General features: G+C 46.6%; 1 protein-coding gene across 1 annotated transcript in view; it reads right to left on the bottom strand.

Moving 5' to 3' along the window:
* The window catches only part of PSME4 (proteasome activator subunit 4), a 207,189-nt gene that overhangs the window by 31,504 nt on the left and 153,617 nt on the right, over positions 1-22,068 (bottom strand). The window contains exons 36-39 of the mRNA XM_026652532.2: positions 16,252-16,343; positions 15,110-15,241; positions 13,431-13,639; positions 12,961-13,046 (exon numbers count right to left, since the gene is read on the bottom strand). Of these exons, the coding sequence (XP_026508317.1) occupies positions 12,961-13,046; positions 13,431-13,639; positions 15,110-15,241; positions 16,252-16,343 (519 nt within the window). The remainder of the gene's footprint in view (positions 1-12,960; positions 13,047-13,430; positions 13,640-15,109; positions 15,242-16,251; positions 16,344-22,068) is intronic.

The raw sequence follows: 22,068 nt of genomic DNA, 5'->3' as shown, positions 1-22,068 counted from the left end.
AGAACTCTCTCAGTCTGGGTCACCCAGTGTGTGTGGTTTTCCCTTTTAGGCTGTCTGCTGAGAGGTTCAACATGTCCTACTCCCACCTCTGGGAACTCAAACTCCTCAGATACCAGGCTGTTTCCCTCAGAGGCTCTCTCCTTTTCCTTTGTACAAGGTTTGGAATGAAAATAATGGCTGAATTTGAAAACTGCTGGTTGCAGTACCATTGGCTAAACAACAGATGCACTAATAATTCATTTGATTGAGAAAAGATGACAATGTTTTAAAGGTTGTTCTTACATGTGGAGGATATCTTTCACTGAAGATCTCTGACACAGAAGAAGTTATTCATCTTACGCAGTAACGATGATTCTTCGAGATGTGTGTCCTTATGGGTGCTCCACTGTAGGTGTGTCTGTGTCCCTGCATTGCTGATTGGAGAACTTTGGTTGCAGTATCCATTGGGTGTGCTGCGCCACGAGCTAGCCAGCATGTGGGGGGTAACTGTCCTCAGTTCCTTCTTTACCATGGAGTCATAACGAGAACTCCGAAGCAGAGGGGAGAAGGGCGGGTTGTGGAGCACCCATAGGGACACACATCTTCAAAGAACCATCATTATTGCACCAGGTGAGTAACTTCTTCAAGTAGTGTCCCTATGGGTGCTCCAGTGCAGGTGACTCCTGAGCAGTACCCCTTTTCGAGGGCTGGGACTTCAGAGTGGGGTCAGTTAGAGATGACAAGTACTGTGGAGCCAAACATGGCATCAGAGGCAGAATCCAAAGTGATTGCATAGTGTTCTGCAAGGTGTGGCCTGACGTCCATGTCTCCGCTCTGCAGATTTCTGAGACAGGGACATCCTTGAAAAAAGCAACAAATGAGGAGATCGATCTTGTGGAATATGTCCGGATCAAGTGAGTGAGTGAGTGTGTGTGTGTCAGTCACATTACGAATTTGGTAGCACTGTCTGATGCAATTCGAGACCCACTTACAGAGTCTTTGGGCTGATCCTGTTGAGCTCTTGGATCTTTCCACCACAGAGAGGAAAAGTCATGGGGATTTCCTGAAGGCTTTGTAGAATGCTAGAGCTCTCCTAACATCTAAGGTATGTAGTATAGCCTCCCTTATTGTCTTGGTGAGGCTTGCAGTAGACGATTGTAAGGTGGATTGACTGATTCATGTGAAAAGGGGAGGTTACCTTAGGGATGAATTTTGGATGTGGCCTGAGTGTAACCTTGTCTGGAAAGAATACTGTGTAGGGGGGATGCGCCATCAAAGCTGCTATCTCCCTTATTCTTCTAATTGAGGTAACTGCTATCAGGAAGGCTGTTTTCACTGATAGGTACATTAGCGAACAGGTGGCTGTGACGGGTTCGATCACAGAAACCCCCTTGGGACTGTCACCTGATATGCTGAGACTACCTCTGAGCCCATTTTCTCTGCCAGTTTGGGCCTCCAGAACCCTGCCTTGTTGAGCCAGACACGCCAGTCTGCTCCAACACAGACCCAGGGTCTGAACCACACGCCCCAAAGGTGCAGACTTAATTGAAAACAGCTTAAGAAGTGCTCCTGTCTCCAGCACCCGGACCCCCAGCTCCCAATGGGATCCAAACCCCAAATGAATCTGTTTTACTGTGTATAAAGCTTATACAGCGTAAACTCAAATTGTCCGCCCTCTATAACACTGATAGCGAGATATGCACAGCTGTTTGCTCCCCCAGGTATTAATTACTTACTCTGGGTTAATTAATAAGCAAAAGTGATTTTATTAAGCATAAAAAGTAGGATTTAAGTGGTTCCAAGTAATACAGACAGAACAAAGTAAGTTACCAAGCAAAATAAAACGAAACATGTAAGTCTAAGCCTAATACATTAAAAAACTGATTACAGATAAAATCTCACCCTCAGAGATGTTCCAATAAGCTTCTTTAACAGACTGGACTCCTTCCTAGTCTGGGCCCAATCCTTTCCCCGGTACAGTTCTTGTTAGCTCCAGCTCAGGTGGTAACTAGGGAATTTCTCATGACTTGAACCTCCTTTGTTGTGTTCCACCCCTTTATATAGCTTTGGCACAAGTCGGGAATCTTTTGTCTCTCTCGGTCCCCACCCCTCCTTCTAAATGGAAAAGCACCAGCTTTAAGATGGATTCCAGTACCAGGTGACATGGTCACATGTCCTGAGAGATCCCAAGCCTTCATTGCTCCTGGCCTGACTCACAGGAAGGCTTGCAAGTAAACAGAGCCATTTACAACCAATTGTCCTAGTTGATAGGAGCCATCAAGATTCCAAACCACCATTAATGGCCCACACTTTGCATAATTACAATAGGACCTCAGAGTTATATTTCATATTTGTAGTTTCAGATACAAGAATGATACATTTATACAAATAGGATGATAACATTCAGCAGATTATAAGCTTTGTAATGGATACCTCACAAGAGACTTTTTGCATGAAGTCTATTCTAGTTACATTATATTCACACACATTAGCATATTTTCATAAAATCATATGGAGTGCAACGTCACAGTGGCTATGGGTTCAAAGGGGGGCCTAGTCAGCCCTTTCAGTACCAGGTTTAGGTCCCAAGAGGGGGTAGGAATCGAGATTGAGGGAAGAAGATTATTATACCCTTAAGGAACCTTTTAGTGGTTGGGTGCAATTGGGTACCCTTCTATGGGTTGTTGAAAAGCTGTGACAGCTGCTAGATGGACCCTAAGAAAGCTTAGGGACAATACTGACTTTAAGGGTCATGTGGAGGACTTTCTACTGTGTATTAGAACCTCTTGTACTTCCTTTGAGCATCAACTTTCTAGATGCTGGAACCATGCAGGAGCCATGCTTTGAGGCAGAGAATCCCAAAGTAGAGATGTAGGGTACACCCTTTATTTTGCGAGAGGAGATGTAAAATGTTTGGAAGGGAGATTGGAAGGCACATCGTGAGCTGTGTTAGGTAAGGTACCAGGTCTGTCTTAGCCAAGTAGGAGTAATCAGGAACATGAGCTTAGTCCCTTTGGCAGTAGATGAAATAGAGGAAAGGCATAAAGAAGGTCCTTGTCCCGGGGACAAGGGCATCACCCAGAGAGTGCTGGTCCTTGAGCAGTAGTGTGGCCACTTCTTGTTCAAGCTCTGTGGATGGTGTACCCCATCATGTGAAAAAGTGATTGAGTACTGATGGGTGCATCTCCCACTTGTGATCGTGCATGAATTTGCAACTGAAGTCGTCCGCTATTGAGTTCTGTGTGCCCAGGAGGGAAGCCGTGGACAAGGTGATGTTGTGAGAGATGCACAAATTCCATAATTTCATTGCTTCTGTGCATAGGGAGGGAGACCTGGCCCCTCCCTGGCAAATGTAGTACATGCAGGCTATGTTGTCTATTAGGATCTTTGTATGTGATCCTGCTATCAGCGAGAGGAAATAGGTGAAGGCATTCCTGACCGCTCTCAGTTTGAGGTGACAGATGTGTAGAGATCTCTCCACAGGTGACCATTAGCTGAGTGATGCATTGATGGTAAGGAGCGATGATGGTGACCTCTGTGTGACGGGGATTCCTTCGCATACATTGGCTAGGTTCTTCTACCAGTCCAAGGAGTTTTTGATCATGGTAGGTAGTGACAGGGGCTTGTCCAGACTGTCTTTGTTCAGCCTGTAAACTGAACTGAACCATAGCTGGAGGCATTGCATGTGGAGTCTGGCATACAGTATCACAACCGTGCCCACTGCCATATGCCCCAACAGTTGGAGGCAGAGTCTGGCTGGAACTGGAGGACTGCATTGAGTTGTGTCTATGAGTGAGACCAGGGATAGGAACCTGTGTTGAAGTAGGAAGGTTGGCCTGTAGAGCATCCAGGTCGATCCCCATGAATTCCAGGTGTTGCACTGGTGTGAGGGTCAACTTCTGGGTGTTGATCTGAAAGCCCAGTTCTGTAAACAAATGTATAGTGGTGTTGATGGCTCAACGAGCCTCCTGGAGCGATCGGGCTCTGAGGAGACAATCGTCCAGGTAAGGGTATATCATTATCCCTTGTGAACATACATGAGCGGCTACCATTGAGAGAACTTAGAAAACAGGGACCGATGAGAGTCTGAAGGGGAGGACTCTGTATTGGTAATGGGGTATCCCAGAGTGAATCTGAGAAATCGTCTGTGAGACAGTACTATTGAAATGTGAAAGTAGACGTCCTGTAGGTGAAGTCCTGAAAACCAGTCTCCCTGTTCCAGAGATGGAATGATCGTCGATAAGGTGACCATCTTGAACTTCTGAGCTTTGACAGACTTGTTGAGAGCTCTGAGGTCCAGTATGGGTCTCCAACCTCCCTCCCTTTGGGGTATTAGGAAGTAACAAGAATAGAACCCCTTGCCTTGTAGATGTGAGGAACTGGTTCTATAGCTCCTAACTGGAGGAGTCAATCTATCTCCTGTTGCAGCAGACTCTCATGAGAAGGGTCCCTGAAGAGTGACAGGGTAGAGTGTTGTAGAGGGGGTAGAAAGGTGAAGTGGATGGAGTACCTGGATTGGACGATCTCTAGGACCCATCTGTTCAACATTATGCGTTTCCAGGCACTTTGGAACCCTGACAAATGGTGGCCAAATGGGTGCATGGTCACAGACAGTAGTGGGGAGTGGTCTTGTGGTGCCTCGACCTGCCCATCAAAAGTGGTGCTGAGAGGCAGGGGCTGGGTTGAAGATTGTGGACCAGACGACTTATGTTTTGGGAATTTTCCCTTTTTTCTTTGTGGCTCATAATGGTGCTGTGATGGGAATTGAGATGAATAAGGTCTGTGTTGGGATTGGGGGCTAAAAGATCTCTTTTGTCCCAGCATACAGAGTCTCAGCGACCTGAGGGTGGCCCTGGAATCCTTTAAGGTGTGGAGGGAGGTGTTGGTCTCTCAGCGAAGAGCTTCACGTCCTCCACTGTGGTCTGCACCTCCTTCGGGAATACCGATAAGTGGAGCTATGACACCTGTCTCATCACCACAGCCGTGGATCTGGCTGCCATGTCGGCAGCATTGAGGGCCAACTGCAGTGATGTTTTTGCCACCAGTTGTGACTCCTGAACGATTGCCTTGAAGGATTCCCGATGACTCTCTGGCAACTTATCAATAAAGTCATTCAGTTTATTGTAATTTGTGTAATCGTATTTTGCCATGAGTGCCTGGTAATTGGCAATATGAAACTGTAAAGTGGCTGAGGAAAAAACGGTTACCTACCTTTTCGTAACTGTTGTCCTTCGAGATGTGTTGCTCATGTCTATTCCATTCTAGATGTGTGCACACCCACAGTCACAGCTGTCGGAGACTTTTGCCTGAGTGGTATTCGTAGGGTCAGCTGTGGTGCCCTCTGGAGTGCCACGCTCATGCGTCAGTATATCAGGTGCTGATGGCCCTTCGCCCTCTTAGTTCCCTCTTGCCGGCAACTCTGACAGAGGGGGCAGGAGGGCGGGTAATGGAATGGACATGAGCAACACATCTCAAAGAACAACAGTTACGAAAAAGTGGGTAACCATTTTTTCTTCTTGGAGTGCTTGCTCATATCGATTCCATTTCAGGTGACTCACAAGCAGTATCCTCGGAGGTGGGCTTGGAGTTCACAGATGTGCGATTTGTAATACTACTCTACCGAAGTCGGTGTCATCTCGGGCTTGATGGGTAAGCGCATAGTGAGATGTGAACTTGTGACTGGACAACCAGGTGGCGGCCTTGTAGATATCTGGAATTGGCAAATGGGCCAGGAAGGCCGTCGCCGAGGCTTGCGCTGTAGATGAGTCGGTGATTAGAATCGCTTGTGGAGGCACTTTTGCCTGAACATAGCAAAATCGGTTTGGTCCTTTCGATGTAGAAAGATAGCGCTCTCCTGATGTCCAGGGAGTGCAACCTATATTCCTCCTCAGATTTATGAGGCTTTGTGAAGAAAACTAGCAAAAATATGTCCTGGCTCGTGTGAAGCCACCTTGGGCAGGAAAGCCGGATGAGGCTGCAGCTGGACCTTGTCCTTGAAAATTACCATATAGGGCTGCTCCGAGGTAAGTGCCCTAATCTCGGAGACCCTTCGGGCAGAAGTTATCGCCACCAGGAATGTCACCTTCCAGGAGAGTAGAAGAAGGGAACAGGATGCCAAGGGCTTGAAGAGAGCTCTCATGAGCTCCATGGGCACCAGATTCAGGTCCCACCAAGGGATGGAGTTCTGGACCTGAGGATAGAGTTGCTCCAGACCTTTCAAGAAATGGACAGTCATGTTATGAGCGAAGACCGACCTGCCCTGGAATGGAGGGTGAAAGGCTGATATGGTGGCCAAGAGGACCTTAACTGATGAAAGGGATAAGCCCTGGAGCTTGAGATGCATAAGGTAGTCCAAGATTGCCTGTAGTGAGGTCTGTTCAGGCCTAACCATTGGGCCTAGGCCCAGCACGTGAATCATTTCCATTTGGCCAGGTAGGTTGCTCTAGTGGAGGGCTTTCTACTATCCAGTAGGCCCTGCTGGACGCGGGTCGAGCACTCCTGCTCTTTAGCATTCAACCATGCAGCAACCAAGCTGTTAGGTACAGCGCTGCTAGATTTGGGTGCAGGAGCCTGCTGTGATTCTGGAATAGGAGATCCAGCCAGAGGGGCAGCTGCAGCGGGGTCATTACCGACAGATCCATCAGCATGCTGAACCAGTGTTGGAGAGGCCAAGCCAGGGCTATCAGGATAACTTTGGCCTTGTCCTGCTTGATCTTCATGAGGACTCTGTGGGAAAGCGTACATCAGAGCCCCCAACCACGGGAGTAAGAAGGCGTCCAACACCGAGCCCCTGTCGATCCCCTGAAATGAGCAGAACAGGTGGGATTTCCTGTTCTGGTGAGTTGTGAATAAATCCACCTGGGGAAATCTCCACTTTCGGAAGATCCTGCTGACCATTTCGGGGTGGAGTGACCATTCGTGGCGAGATGAGAAGGCTCTGCTGAGGTGATCTGCTAATATGTTCCTGGTACGGGGGAGGTTTGCTGCCACAAGATGAATGGCATGCTGCACACAGAAGTCCCAGAGCCAGAGGGCTTCCTGGCAAAGGGCTGACGACCTGGCTCTCCTGTGCTTGTTGATATAAAACATCATGGCGGTGTTGTCTGTCAGGACTTGAACCACCTTACCTTGTAAGTGGGACTGAAAAGCCTGACAGGCCAAGCGAACTGCTCTGAGCTCCCTGACATTTATGTGAAGGGAGCGGTTGACCCCCAACCAGCGGCCTTGTGTACTGAGCTTGTCCAGGTGGGCTCCCCAGCCCAGGTCTGAGGTGTTGGAAACCAGAGTTAGCGATGGGGACGGGGCAGGGGTCCGAAGCCAGGAACTGCGCCTCATGATCACTGCTGAGGTTACCACCCTGGTCGCCAAATCGACTGCATCCCATGCCATTTGGGGGGGAACACCGATCTGCTGTTGTACCCTCCTCAACAAGGGCCCCAAATTCTTGGGACACATCCTGGGGCATGGAGTCCTTAAACTTATGGAGGGAGTCCGATAAATTAAAGCTATATCTCCCCAAAAGAGCTTAGTGGTTTGTGACTCTGAACTCGAGACTGGCCGTTGAATATATTTTTCTCTCGAAAAGGTCCAGTCTCTTGGCCTCCTTATTTTTGGGGGTGGAACTAGATTGCCCTTACTTGTCTTTCGCATTGGCCGCAAAAATGACCAATGACCCCCAGGGCGGGTGAGTGTACAAGTATTCGAACCCATTCGCTGGGATAAAATACTTCTTTTCAGCCCTCTTGAAAGTGGGCGGCTCTGGAGAACAGCGGTCTTCACTCGCCTTCCGGGAGGCTCTCCTGGCTGGCTTGCCCTCGAAGGGAGCCTTTGCCAGGTCCATCGCCCCCTCTGGTGCTGGCTGTGTTGGGAGAGTCCTTTGCTACCTGGGCACTGGGAGGATGTTGACTCCGCCATAAGTCTGGGTCCCCTAGTGCTCCCCAGAGTTGGTGGCGGATCTCTTGGGGGGGGGCGATATGAGGTCCCCATGGCTCTGGTATGGGCAGGCGGCCCGAACACGGCCCTTTACCCAATGCCCCTTGGTCCTTCTTGCTTGGTGCCAGGTCCTGCTTTTTTAGACTTCTTTTTGGGCACCGATGAAGGGAAGCGGTGCCGGGTAGAGCCTGGTGTGTGTGTGTGGGGGGGTGCACTACGCACCAAGGCCGAAGTACTGAGAGTTTCATCTGACTGGGGTGGCTCCAAGGCTGGGAAGAGAGGAGCCTCCATGAGGAGGACCCTCAAACGAATGTCACGCTCTTTGTGTGTCCTGGGATGAAAGTTCTTACAGATACGACACTTTTCTTTTACGTGGGATTCCCCGAGGCACTTCAGACAGCTGCCATGTGAGTCACTAACAGGCATAGGCCTATTACAGTCAGCGCAGGGCTTAAAACCCAGCGACTAGGGCATGCCCCGCCTGGGCAAGGTCCCTACTGGGACCTTGACTTCCTAACTATAGTACATAACAGCTACTTACTAACTAACTACAGTAAACAAAACTATTTACAGCTGTAACCCACAAAGTCGGAAAGGTAAAGAAATTGCTGACCATTTGTGAGGCAAGGGAGAGAGGCGCTCTGACCAACCACCACGGGCGGTAAGAAGGAACTGAGAGGGCGTAGGGCTGGTGGCGCCTGATATACCGATGCATGAGCACGGCACTCCAGAGGGCGCCACAGCCAATTCTACAGATACCGCTAAGACAAAAGTCTCCAACAACTGTGCACGTAGGCGCGCACACACCTAGAATGAAATTGACATGAGCAAGCACTCGAAGAAGAATACGCCTTCCTGCCAAAGAGATCGAGGAGCTTCCAGTCCCTGTCATAAGGTATTGCCCTGGAATTATGTTGTCGGCCACAAGAGATTACGGCATCCATCATGATGGAATTGGGTGGCAGGTGGGAGAAAAAGAACTCTGATTCCTTTGTGAGGACATATTTCTTGTCCGCACTTTTGCAAGTCGGGGCTACCGATGCCAGGGTTTGCCACACAGTTTTAGCCAGGTCTAAAATGGCTTCATTGATTGGGAGGGCGCTCTTCAAGGAGGATGAAGAGTGGAAGATACTGATGAGCTGATGGTGTCTTTGACCTCCTCCAGTGGTATGTGGGGGGTATCCGCTACTCTTTTTGCCAGCTCCAGGAACAGATGGAAGTTGTCTGCCATGTACAGTGGTGAAGGCATGACCGCTTCGTCTGGGAAAGAGGAGGACATGGCTGTAGGCGTTACCTTCTCCTCTGTGTCCCCTTCTCGTTCCTGTGTTTCCCGAGGCTCTGAGGCCCTCGAAGCTGTGGCCGAAGGAGCGTGCCTGGAGGATTGTTGGGCAATGCTTGAAGCTCATGAGGCAGGCAGTTGTGCTTCCCAAAGAGCCCAGTATGGCCATTTTGGTGGCATGGGGCCTGGTGGAGGTGCCCATTGGTGGCCGTACCAAGATGGTGGTAGTGTCATCTGTGGGTACATTCCTGGATCCTGTTGATAGTGGGTCTCGTATGGAGCTTGCGAGGAGTACTGTGAAACTTCCTCAGGCTAATTATCCAACCCCTCACTTGACAGTGGAGGGACATGGCATGATTGTGGGGATATGCCCCATGCTCAGCAAAGGCTCAGCCTTGTGACATTGGTACAGAGGGGCATAGAATTGGGTGTCTGTATCATTCCCAGGTCACTGACCTGGGGAAATTCTGCTGGAACCTATCGTCCTGATGTCGGTATAGATGGAGACCTCATTTGTACCTGTCTCCCTGGTGCTGTGTGGGTTGTTGTCGCTGGTGGTACCAATGTTGACTTGCGTACCAGGAGCATCTTCCTAGGATGTTTGCCCTTGTCGGTATCGAAGATTCGGTGCCTGTGCCCAAACGGTTCATGGGCCTGTCAGCAGTACTGGATAATGATGGTCACCATGAGGCATGGGTGCCCGATTGTGGTATTGGTGCCGGTGGTGCCAAGGATACTGAGCGATATGGCGAATGCTTTCAGCTATTCCTAGGCTCACTGAGGGGACGTCCCACTCTCTTTTTTGACTTGTGAGAGGAGTCCCCAGTCTGTTTCTTTGCCCCATTATCTTTCAAAGTCAAAGGTTAAGGGGAAGAATCACGCCTGCCGGAAGGTAGGGGTCAGAGAGTTGCCTCCATAAAGATAATTTTTGGGCAAAGCTCTCTGTCCTTGTGGGACCTCTGCCAGAGCTGCTGGCAGAGGGAACGCTTTTGTTGGATATGGCCCTCACTGAGGCAACAGATGCACTGGGAGTGCTTGTCCGCAACCGGGACTGCCTCACTGTAAGTGCGGCACTTCTTTAAGCCCAGAGAGCTCGGCATAGCCTTATCCAGGGGGGTCCCTGACAACGGGGGTTGACAAAAGAACAAAGTCTTTTCTTCTTCTTCTTTTAGGCAATGGCCAAATAAACAGTAGATGGAGGAAAAGAAACAAAAGAGGCTTCAAAGGAAGCTAAAAGTTATCAATTGTAAAAGAGTTAATGATCCACAAATGGACAGCTAAAGCTCTGTCTCTAGCCAGGGCAGTTGAGAAGGAAAGGAGGACTGTTAGACCCTGAGCTCTGGCTAGCCTTGTGGCACAGTACGAGGTGAGGCAGCACATGTGCTGGCCCAATAGACACTGCTACCAAAGTTCTCTGAACAGCAGTGCAGGGACGCAGACACATCTACAGTGGAGAACCCATAGGGACACTACTCGAAGAACTCCAGGGCTAGCATTGAGTTAGAAGAAAAGTTAAACTGGAAATATTAGCAATATATTTTTGTATCAGTAACCCTTTTGCGTGTTTTGGGGACATATGCTGTTTTTAGATAACTAGCTGATCTGACATATTATTAAAGTAAGAATGACTCTTCCCTTAAAGGTAACCTGTACTGTAAACTGAAATGGATGCTATTCTGCCTTGCTAAGTTCTTATGATGGGCCGATATAGAACACAAGGGATCCTGAACTCCCAGTTGATTAAATGAAATGTGAGCGAGAGTATGTGGTTTTAAAAAAAGGTACAAACTGACAAAATTTGTAACCAAGGATTAAAGTAACAAAAAGTTTGCTTAAGCAAAGTTTCAAATTTTTTCCATTGCCGTAGAACTACAGTAGCCTTTGATCATAATGTAAATTTGACAGGATTTTTTAAAAAGACTCTTTGTCTAATTTACATTCAGTATGCTGGAATTAATGATGAATTCCTTGTGAATTCTAAATTGAATGAAATTTGCTGTTCTTTTTCATAGCCTTAACAGTTGTGAAAAAGTAACGCTTTGTTGCTTTTTGTGAAGAAACTGTTTTCTATGAATTGAATTTGATCTTATAACTATAGGGGCTGTTTCCACCACTGGAGAGAAAAAAACGTGATGATAGTGATATTCCAAGTCTAAAGGTACTTGTGTCTATTCACAGTGACTTATGTCTCCACAGTTAGGACAGAAAATTCTGTTTGATTTGGGGATGTGCAGAAGAAAGAGGGAAAAGGGAACAATTAATAAACCAAGCCACACTTAACTGAGAAAGCAATCAGTTTGCAAATCTGTATTCTTATGATTCAGGATAAGAGCTACTCACTACAGAGAATTACAGACAGGCTGGACAGTATAATCTAGAGAAAGCCTGCTAAGAAAATAAGGTTCCTTACATCAACTTCACATTTTAGGCCGAAAGGCCAACTGCTGTGAAAAGCTAGCTGTCCCATTCTATGCAGTGGTGGTGAAATGAGCTGTCTCAACTTATGGATGGTAGAAGGACTACAGGAGCCCACCAAGACCTACAGAATAATTCCATCTTTGAAAAAGTAAGATTCTCACACCTGCTAACACTATGGTCTTGGAGTAACGGCAGAAAAAAACAGTTTAAGTGACTACACTCTGTACTGCATAAAGAGTTTCTGAAGTATGAAACTGAATAGTGGTCTGCTGGACACTGCACTACCATCATAGGACCTAATCACATCAGCCACGCCATCAGGGGCTCGTTCACCTGCACATCTACCAACGTGATATATGCCATCATGTGCCAGCAATGCCCCTCTGCCATATACATTGGCCAAACCGGACAGTCTCTACGCAAAAGAATAAATGGACACAAATCTGACATCAGGAATCATAACATTCAAAAACCAGTGGGAGAACACTTCAACCTCTCTAACCACTCAGTGACAGACTTGAAGGTGGCAATTTTGCAACAAAAAAACTTCAAAAACAGACTCCAAAGAGAGACTGCTGAACTTGAATTAATATGCAAATTAGATACAATTCACTTAGGTTTGAACAGAGACTGGGAATGCTGTGGGTCATTACGCTAATTGAATCTATTTCCCCATGTTACGTATCCTCACACCTTCTATGGGTCATCTTGATTATCACTTCAAAAGTTTTTTTTCTCCTGCTGATGATAGCTCATCTCAATTGATTGGCCTCTTACAGTTGGTATGGCTACTTCCACCTTTTCATGTTCTCTGTATGTATAAATATCTTCTTGCTGTATGTTCCAGTCTATGCATCCGATGAAGTGGGCTGTAGCCCACGAAAGCTTATACTCAAATAAATTTGTTAGTCTCTAAGGTGCCACAAGTACTCCTGTTCTTTTTGCACTACTTCCTTTACCAAGTGTCGCCATAATGTCTCCGCATTCAGAAACTCTGGCCAAGTTCTGCCTGTTCATTGTAAGAGCATACACCTGAAAAATATCTGCATCTCTCTGCCACTCTCTCAGCATTTTGAAACAGCTCAGGATTCCTCCATAAGATCAGTCATATATTTCTATGTGCAAGAATGGGAGGATGTATCAGAAAAAGGCTAGACCAATGGTTCATAAGTTTCACACATAAGCAAAGGAGGATGTTAGGGCAGAATTTGGCCATCCATATATATGCATAGTTTTCTATTTTAAAAAACATTTAAAAAAAATCAATTGTAACATTGCTTTTTATTCATTTATTTTTATAACCTGTTTTTAAACCAAGTGTGACTAAAAAGCTCAGTAATTAAAATGGGTACCTTGAAAAACAAAGGTAAGAGTTGGAGTTGTTCTGTGACAGCTGTGGAGAAGGACCGACCTGCACTTGCCATCAACCACTTCAGGACTGTTTATAAAAAGACAGAAATACTTATTGAATAACAAGGTCATCAAGCAAAATGACAAATGTATGGGCCAAATTCACTACTGGCATATCCCACCAGATTTCCACTGAGGTCAGTGAAGTTGCATCAACAGTAAGTTTGGCCCTGTGTTCTTACGTTAGAGCCCGTGAGTTTTCATTAGAATAATTATTATTCAAGATATTGTCATGTAATTTGGACTAAGTTATACATTAACACAGTCCAATCTACAAGAGGTGCAGACACCTCTTTAGTATAAAGCAAATGTAACAAAGATACATTGTAAGTAAGCCACTTGCAGCACTCAATCATAATTCTGCGCAGCCAAACATATTGTCTGTTTCCACAAGTTAAATTCAGTAACTCACTGGTTTTCAAGAGTTTAATGCCCTGAGTTCGCTCATCTTGTTCACCAACTCCATTCTCTTCCATAACATGGTTCTGAATTTCTTCATCCACTTCCATAAGAGGTTTGAGTTTTTCAAGTATTCGTGTAGTGAACTCATGGACATGAGGAGACTTTGTTGGAGCAGTATTTGGCAAGGAAACATCTATCATGAATATGTAGGTCAAAACACTAAAAATAAATAACAAAGAAGCCAGTTAAATGTGTTCAGTGGCTATTTGCTGCATTTTACTAGTTGAAATTTAATACTTTTCTGAAATTTAAAATTTCTTCCTGTAGACCACATAAAATAAATAAAACCAAATGCTATCTGAAACAGAATGCAATATCATTGTGATTCAGATCTTTGCCTCAATTTAAGGCATTACACCATAAGAGTACAATGCACCAAGACAAATAACCTCAGTACACTGAGCTGCTTCACTATATATACACACACATCTAAACCTCAGTGAGAACATGAGGAAAACTATGAATTGAGGGCTTAAGAACTGTTTTCACTTAATATGAGAGAGAGAGAGAGAGAGAAAAATCAAGGGGGGGAAAATGCTATGGCTTCTACTTTTAATGAATTCACATTTGTCATCTTTGACAATGTCTATCTATGGCATTTGGAATCTTATTTGACGTGTCGGTAACTTGATATCCTGTAGTAGAATTATTTTTCTTATTTCTGACAAACATGCTATTTTGCATACTGTACATGAAAAGATATGCTGTTTACTTATAACTCTTTCCTGAAGGTTGCAAACTGTGTAGACATACAAAATGAATCATACAATAATAAATGGTTAAAAAAAACTGGGCATGTTTAGTCTTGAGAAACAGACTGAGGGGAAACCTGATAACAATCTTCAAATATGTTAAGGGCTGTTCTAAAAAGGATGGTGATCAATTGTTCTCCATCTCCATTGAAGGCAGGAAAAGAAATAATCACCATAATCTGCAGCACGGGAGTTTTAAGTAGATATTGGGAAAACTTTCTAATCATAAGGACAGTTAAGCACTGGAATAAGCTTCCAAGGGGAAGATGTGGAATCCCTGTGATTGGAGGTTTCTAAGGACAGGTTCGTCAAATACCTGTCATGTATAGTCTAGGACTGTGTATTTGGTTCTGTTTCACCATGTGGAGCTGACTAGATGACCTCTCAAGGTACCTTCCAGCCCTACATTGCTATGATTCTAGATTATTCTATGACTATAAATATTTCTAGAAAAACCCACTCTAGCACATCTGAGACCCATTATTCATTAGTTATAGGTTTTATTTGTTACAATTTAATAGACTTTCACTTAGGAGCCTAGGTGGTTTTGAAAATTTTACCCATTTGGTCTGGCAGGGGTTGGGTACAGTTCATTTGTTTCTAGAGCTTTAGAGCTCTTCCAGTGTGAAAATGAGAGGTCACATGAAATAACAAGATGAGAATCAAGACATCACCTTATGTTTACAAAAAGTGCCTTTTAAATAGCAATTTATGGGTATATTGTTTTTTGGAAGATATTATTTATTTGTATTCTCATAGTACACACATATATTCACATACCTAGGAAGACTGTCACCATCCAAAGAAAATAAATAATACTTGAGTATTCAATGCATATGAACAGAACAAAGAAAGTTCTTCAGAAGAGAACACTAACCTTCCTATTCTTTCTCTGACATTTTTGTAAACCTGGGTGAGTTTAGGTTCCAAGTACTTTAGTAACTTGTGCAACAGCTCTGGTACTCTCCATTCTTGCTGTGCAAGGCCACCTTGCAACACGTAGAGTCGGCTAGAAATTGGAACATGAAGGCTTTAGTTAGCTTTACTGTATTGACAACTGCAACTTATTTTTTCCAGGTCTTGTTTTTAATGATTTACATAAATCCATGAACTACAGATACACAAGAGTATAAAAGCTTTTCAATCAGAAAATGAGAGTAACTATTACAATACTGCTGTTATGTCAATACCATAGTTCCACAATAGTAATGGTTCTCAGACTTATTTAAATTGGCCCCCCCTTCTTTGTGTCTGTAGTCATTTATGCTCCTTCCCACCCCCACTACATATATTGCCACCCAACTCTGAAGGCAGAGTGGAGAGCAGCGGCTGCTGGTCAAATGCCCAGCTGTGAAGGCAGCTACGTGCCAACAGCAGCACAGAAGTAAGGATGGCAATGTGAAAAGTGCTATTGACAAATATCACTTTTCACAGCAGACTTAGAAGGGTGCAGCAGTGCAGAATTAAGGGAGGAAATGTGAAAAGTGATATTTGTCAATAATCACTGTTAATAGCAGACTTAGCGTCCCATTGCCACCCTTCTGTGCTGCTGCTGCCGCCGCTCCAGGGCTGACCTCTTTATCATTGCCTCCCGGGTGTGCACGGCCCTTCTGCATGAGCCCCAGTCACCAGGGGCTGACAGCCAGAGCTCTTTAAAAAAAAAGCAGCACACAGCTAGCACCTCCCTTGACACATTCAAGAGATGCACTCCATAGTTTGAGAATTGCTGTCCTAACTGAATCCAATTAATCATAGTGATGTGCTTTAAGCAATGTTTTCCCCCTCGGGGCCCTACTGTACCCATGGGGAACTAAGGATAGGAGGGGGAGGGGCATGCACAAGGAACTATAACTAAGACAGATTCTTGTGTAGGATGTGCAAGTATAGGATTAGACTCTTGTGCCCTTCCACCTTGCAGTGGCCAATCACAATATACTCTGAGTGAACTTTATCCACATCTCTTACATTTGTTCATGCTTTACCCATCAACTCTAAAGCAGTTTGAAAGTAACATTTTACCATGCATCTACAAATGAACCTCCTTCACCACTCAAAGGAGACTCCAACAACAGCTCAAATAACCAGTGCAGTTTCCGAGGATCTCTGCTCTCCTGATAAAGAAAGTTACAGATCAGTAACTGGAATACTGAGGAATTTGGTGATTCTACTTTAAGCCATTTAAACAGAAAGACAATTAAATATTTGTATTAAATGTTCTTTAGGTTTCTAAGTATGTATTATTACATAAGTGAAGACAGTGTTTTGCTTTTCTCAAAATTAGGGTCCAATCCAAGAAAAATAAAATCAGGATCATAGAGATATATGGCATTCTAATCATGTGTAGTAATACAAATATTTATTACAAATTGCTTGGTAAACTACAGTGATTTTAAAATGGTGTTATTTTAATTTCTATGACATTTTAAAGGATGTAATCTAGTTATGAAAAACTATTAACATTTAGTGTAGAGAAATCTTACTGGATATAAGGTCTGGTCTACACTAGGAAAAAAAAGGTTACCTACCTTTTCGTAACTGTTGTTCTTCGAGATGTGTTGCTCATGTTCATTCCATTCTAGGTATGTGTGCGTTCATGTGCACAGTCTGAGATTTTTGCCTTAGCAGTATCTGTAGGATCAGCTGTAGTGCCCTCTTAAGTGCTGTGCTCATGTGTTGGTATTTTAGATGCTGCCAACCCTACGCCCTCTCAGTTCCTTCTTGCTGGCAACTCCGACAGAGGGTCAGGAGAGCAGATAATGGAATGGACGTGAGCAATACATCTCAAAGAACAACAGTTACGAAAAGGTAGGTAACCGTTTTTTATTTTTCGAGTGCTTGCTCATGTCGCTTCCATTCTAGGTGACTCACATGCAGTATCCTCGGAGGTGGGCTTGGAGTTCACAGTCTAGTGACTTGCAGTACTGCTCAACCGAAGCCAGCATTGTCCCATGGGATGTGAACATGTGGACAGACGACCGTCTGAATGCCCTACAGCTGTCCTGGATAGGCACTTGGGCTAGGAAAACTGCCGAGGAGGCTTGCGCCCTGGTTGAATGGGTGGTTACGATTTTTGGAGGTGATCAGAACAGCAGTGAATACAGGCAGTGATACAAGAAGAAATTTGAGTGGACACTGGATGACCTTTCATCCTGTCGGCCACCGTGACAAACAATTGTGTCGACTTGCGGAATGGCTTGGTCCTTTCAATGTAGAAGGCTAGCACCCTCCTAACATCTCAGGAATGCAATCTACGCTCCTCTTCCGACTTATGCGACTTTGGAAAAAAGACAGGTAAGTAAAAGTCCTGGCCCGTATGCAATTGCGAGACCACCTTGGGCAGGAAAGCCAGGTGTGGCCACAGCTGGACCTTGTCTTTGTAGAAGACCGTATAGGGTGGCTCCAAGGTAAGAGCCCTAATCTTGGAGACCTGGTGGGAGGATGTTATCGTAACTAGGAATGCAACCATCCAGGACAGGAGGAGAGAGCAGAAAGCCAGAGGCTCGAAGGGGGGTCCCGTGAGCCAAGATTCAGGTCCCATGGTGGAATGGGGTCCCTGACATGCGAGTAGAGGCGCTTGAGGCCCTTGAGGAACTTGGCAGTCATGTCCTGGGCAAAAACTGACCTACCCTTGAGCAGCGGACGGAAGGCCAAAATAGCGGCCAAGTGGACCTTGACAGATGAAAGGGACAGGCCTTGGAGCTTGAGATGCAGAAAGTAGTCCAGGATCAACCGCAGCAAAGCCTGCTCGGGCCAAATAACTTTATCCAAGGTCCAACAAGCGAACCGCTTCTAGATAGGTTGCTCTGCTGGAGGGCTTTCTGTTGCCCAACAGGACCTGCTGGACAGAGACCGAGCACTCCTGCTCCTCCGCATTTAACCATGCAGCAGCCACCCCGCCAGGTGCAGTGTCACCAGATTCGGACGCAGAAGACTGCTGTGGTTTTGGGACAGCAGGTCTGGCCTGAGCGGCAGCTGTAACAGAGCAGCCACCAGGAAGTCCAGCAGCATGCCGAACCTAAGCTGGCGCTATGAGGATCACCTTCACCCTGTCCTGCTTGATTTTCATGAGAACTCTGAATCAGTGGCACCGGAGGGAAGGCGTACAACAGAGGAGGACCACAGGAGCAGAAAACTGTCTGACAGGGAGCCTCTGTCAATTCTCAGAATTGAGCAGAAAGCGTGGCATTTCCTGTTCTGCCTGAATGAAACAGATCCACCTGGGGAGTTCCCCACCTCTGGAAGATGAAGCTGGCCAATTCCGGATGGAGGGACCATTTGTGGTGAGACGAGAAGGTCCTGCTGAGGCGATCTGCCAAAGCAGTTCCTGGCCCCGGGGAGGTGTGCCGCTGCGTGATGGATGCCATGTTGTACACAGTAGTTCCAGAGCCTGAGGCCTTCCTGGCAAAGAGCAGACGACCTGGCCTTGCCTTGCTTGTTGATACAAAACATAGCCGCTGTATTGTCCCGTCAGGACCTGGACCACCTTGCTTTTTATGTGAGGTAGGAAGGCTTGACAGGCCACGCGAACCGCTCTGAGCATCCTGACATTGATGACTTGACCAACGACCTTCCATGTTGAGATCTCCCAGGTGGGCTCCCCACGCCAGGTCCGAGGCATCGGAGACAAGGGTCACCGATGGCGACGGAGCCGCGAAGGGAACCCTCTCTAACACTGATGCAGGATTCCACCACCATGTGAATGACACCAGTACGTAGTCCAGGACACTGACCACACAGTGCATGCTGTGTCTGTTGGGGACGAGACCAACGCCAGCCATGCCGGTAGGAGCCCAAGGCGGAGCCGTGCATGCCGGACCATGTAAATGCAGGCTGCCATGTGGCCCAACTATCATAGGCACGTGTGAGCGGTGGTGAGAGGGTGGGCTTGTATGCACGAGATCAGGTCCGCCATGGCTTGGAACTGAGCTTTGGGGAGGAAGATTCTGGCCTGAGTAGAGTAGAGGACCACTCCAATGAACTCTACACGTTGTACAGGCATTAAGGTCGATTTTTTTCTCATTTTTCAGCCGCCTCAGGTTGCAACAGGTGGAGCAAACCAGATCGAGATGCCACCGCATCTGATTCCAGAACCGGCTTTTTACTAGCCAGTTGTTGAGGTACGGATACATTTGCACCCTTCAGCGCCTCAGGTAGGCGGTCACTGGTGCTACGCACTTTGCAAACACTCTCGGGGCTGACCAGAAACTGAAGGGCAGCGAATTGAAAATGTTAGTGGCCCAACCCAAAATAGAGGACACGCCTGTGCCCCGGGGAAAATGGAAATATGCGTCCCTCAAGTCCAGTCTCCCGGATCCAGGGAGGGAATAATGGAGGACAGCGAGACCATGCAAAACTAACTTCTTGAGAGACTTGTTGAGGCAGTGCAGGTCCAGAATGGGTCTGAGGCCCCTTTTACTTTGGGATTAGGAAATAGCGGGACAAGAACCCTTTCCCCCTCATGTCTGGAGGGATCTCCAGGTGTAGGAGGCTCTCAACTTCCTGAAAGAGGAGTTGCTCATGAAACGAGTCCCTAAAGAGGGACAGGGTAGGGGAGTGGGAGGGAGAGTTGGCCACGAACTGCAGGGTTAAGCCTGAAGATATTATGTCAAGCACCCAACGGTCTGAGGTCAGCCGCGACCAGGCTGACTGGAAGGGGTGCAGGAAGTTGAGAAAAGAGCAGGGGGGTGGATTCTGGGGAGTGACTGGGGCTCTGTCCTTGCGTGCATCCTCAAAAACACCAGTTTTTGGCTTCCTTGGGCTCTAGAACAACTAGGTTGGGCGAGGAATGGGAAGACGAAGGGTGACACCATTGAAATCCTTTGTTTCTATCCTTCTTCCTGTAGAAGCTGGACTGGGGGACACTCCAGGACCTCGATGGAGGCGGTGGGTGACGGAATGGCTTTCTAGCCTTCTGAGGGGTGTGAAAGGAAGTTTTTGGAAAGTGTAGGGGACAATTTCCTGGTGCAAGTGCTGGAGGAACCAACTAGGGGCAGAGCTTTTCTTGACCTGCTGCTCACAAACAGGGAAGAATTAGTAGGGGAAGCAAAAGTGGATGGGAACCTGGGAGGCAGTGACCATGAGATGGTCGAGTTCAGGATCCTGGCACAAGGAAGAAAGGAGAGCAGTAGAATACGGACCCTGGACTTCAGAAAAGCAGACTTTGACTCCCTCAGGGAACAGATGGGCAGGATCCCCTGGGAGAATAACATGAAGGGCAAAGGGGTCCAGGACAGCTGGCTGTACTTTAAAGAATCCTTATTGCGGTTGCAGGAACAAACCATCCCGATGTGTAGAAAGAATAGTAAATATGGCAGGCGACCAGCTTGGCTAAACAGTGAAATCCTTGCTGATCTTAAACGCAAAAAAGAAGCTTACAAGAAGTGGAAGATTGGACAAATGACCAGGGAGGAGTATAAAAATATTGCTCAGGCATGCAGGAGTGAAATCAGGAAGGCCAAATCACACTTGGAGTTGCAGCTAGCAAGAGATGTTAAGAGTAACAAGAAGGGTTTCTTCAGGTATGTTAGCAACAAGAAGAAAGTCAAGGAAAGTGTGGGCCCCTTACTGAATGAGGGAGGCAACCTAGTGACCGAGGATGTGGAAAAAGCTAATGTACTCAATGATTTTTTTGCCTCTGTCTTCACGAACAAGGTCAGCTCCCAGACTACTGCACTGAGCAGCACAGTATGGGGAGAAGGTGACCAGCCCTCTGTGGAGAAAGAAGTGGTTCGGGACTATTTAGAAAAACTGGACGTGCACAAGTCCATGGGGCCGGATGCGCTGCATCCGAGGGTGCTAAAGGAGTTGGCGGATGAGATTGCAGAGCTATTAGCCATTATTTTTGAAAACTCATGGCTATCGGGGGAGATCCAGGTTGACTGGAAAAAGGCTAATGTAGTGCCCATCTTCAAAAAAGGGAAGAAGGAGGATCCGGGGAACTACAGGCCAGTCAGCCTCACCTCAGTCCCTGGAAAAATCATGGAGCAGGTCCTCAAGGAATCAATTCTGAAGCACTTAGAGGAGAGGAAAGTGATCAGGAACAGTCAGCATGGATTCACCAAGGGCAAGTCATGCCTGACTAACCTAATTGCCTTCTATGATGAGATAACTGGCTCTGTGGATGAGGGGAAAGCAGTGGATGTGTTATTCCTTGACTTTATCAAAGCTTTTGATACGGTCTCCCACAGTATTCTTGCCGCCAAGTTAAAGAAATATGGGCTGGATGAATGGACTGTAAGGTGGATAGAAAGCTGGCTAGATCGTCGGGCTCAACGGGTAGTGATCAATGGCTCCATGTCTAGTTGGCAGCCAGTTTCAAGCGGAGTGCCCCAAGGGTCGGTCCCGGGGCCGGTTTTGTTTAATATCTTTATTAATGATCTGGAGGATGGTGTGGACTGCACTCTCAGCAAGTTTGCAGATGACACTAAACTGGGAGGCGTGGTAGATACACTAGAGGGTAGGGATCGGATACAGAGGGACCTAGACAAAATTAGAGGATTGGGCCAAAAAAAACCTGATGAGGTTCAACAAGGACAAGTGCAGAGTCCTGCACTTAGGACGGAAGAATCCCATGCACTGCTACAGACTAGGGACCAAATGGCTGGGTAGCAGTTCTGCAGAAAAGGACCTAGGGGTCACAGTGGACGAGAAACTGGATATGAGTCAACAGTGTGCTCTTGTTGCCAAGAAGGCTAACGGCATTTTGGGCTGTATAAGTAGGGGCATTGCCAGCAGATCGAGGAACGTGATCATTCCCCTTTATTTGACATTGGTGAGGCCTCATCTGGAATACTGTGTCCAGTTTTGGGCCCCACACTACAAGAAGGATGTGGAAAA

The sequence above is a fragment of the Terrapene carolina genome, unplaced genomic scaffold (genome assembly GCF_002925995.2).
Source record: "Terrapene carolina triunguis isolate 2854851 unplaced genomic scaffold, T_m_triunguis-2.0 Scaffold120, whole genome shotgun sequence".
In the NCBI taxonomy this organism is placed as follows: Eukaryota; Metazoa; Chordata; order Testudines; family Emydidae; genus Terrapene; species Terrapene triunguis.
Note: the sequence above shows the minus strand (reverse complement) of the source record. Positions and strands in the feature narration are given on the sequence as shown.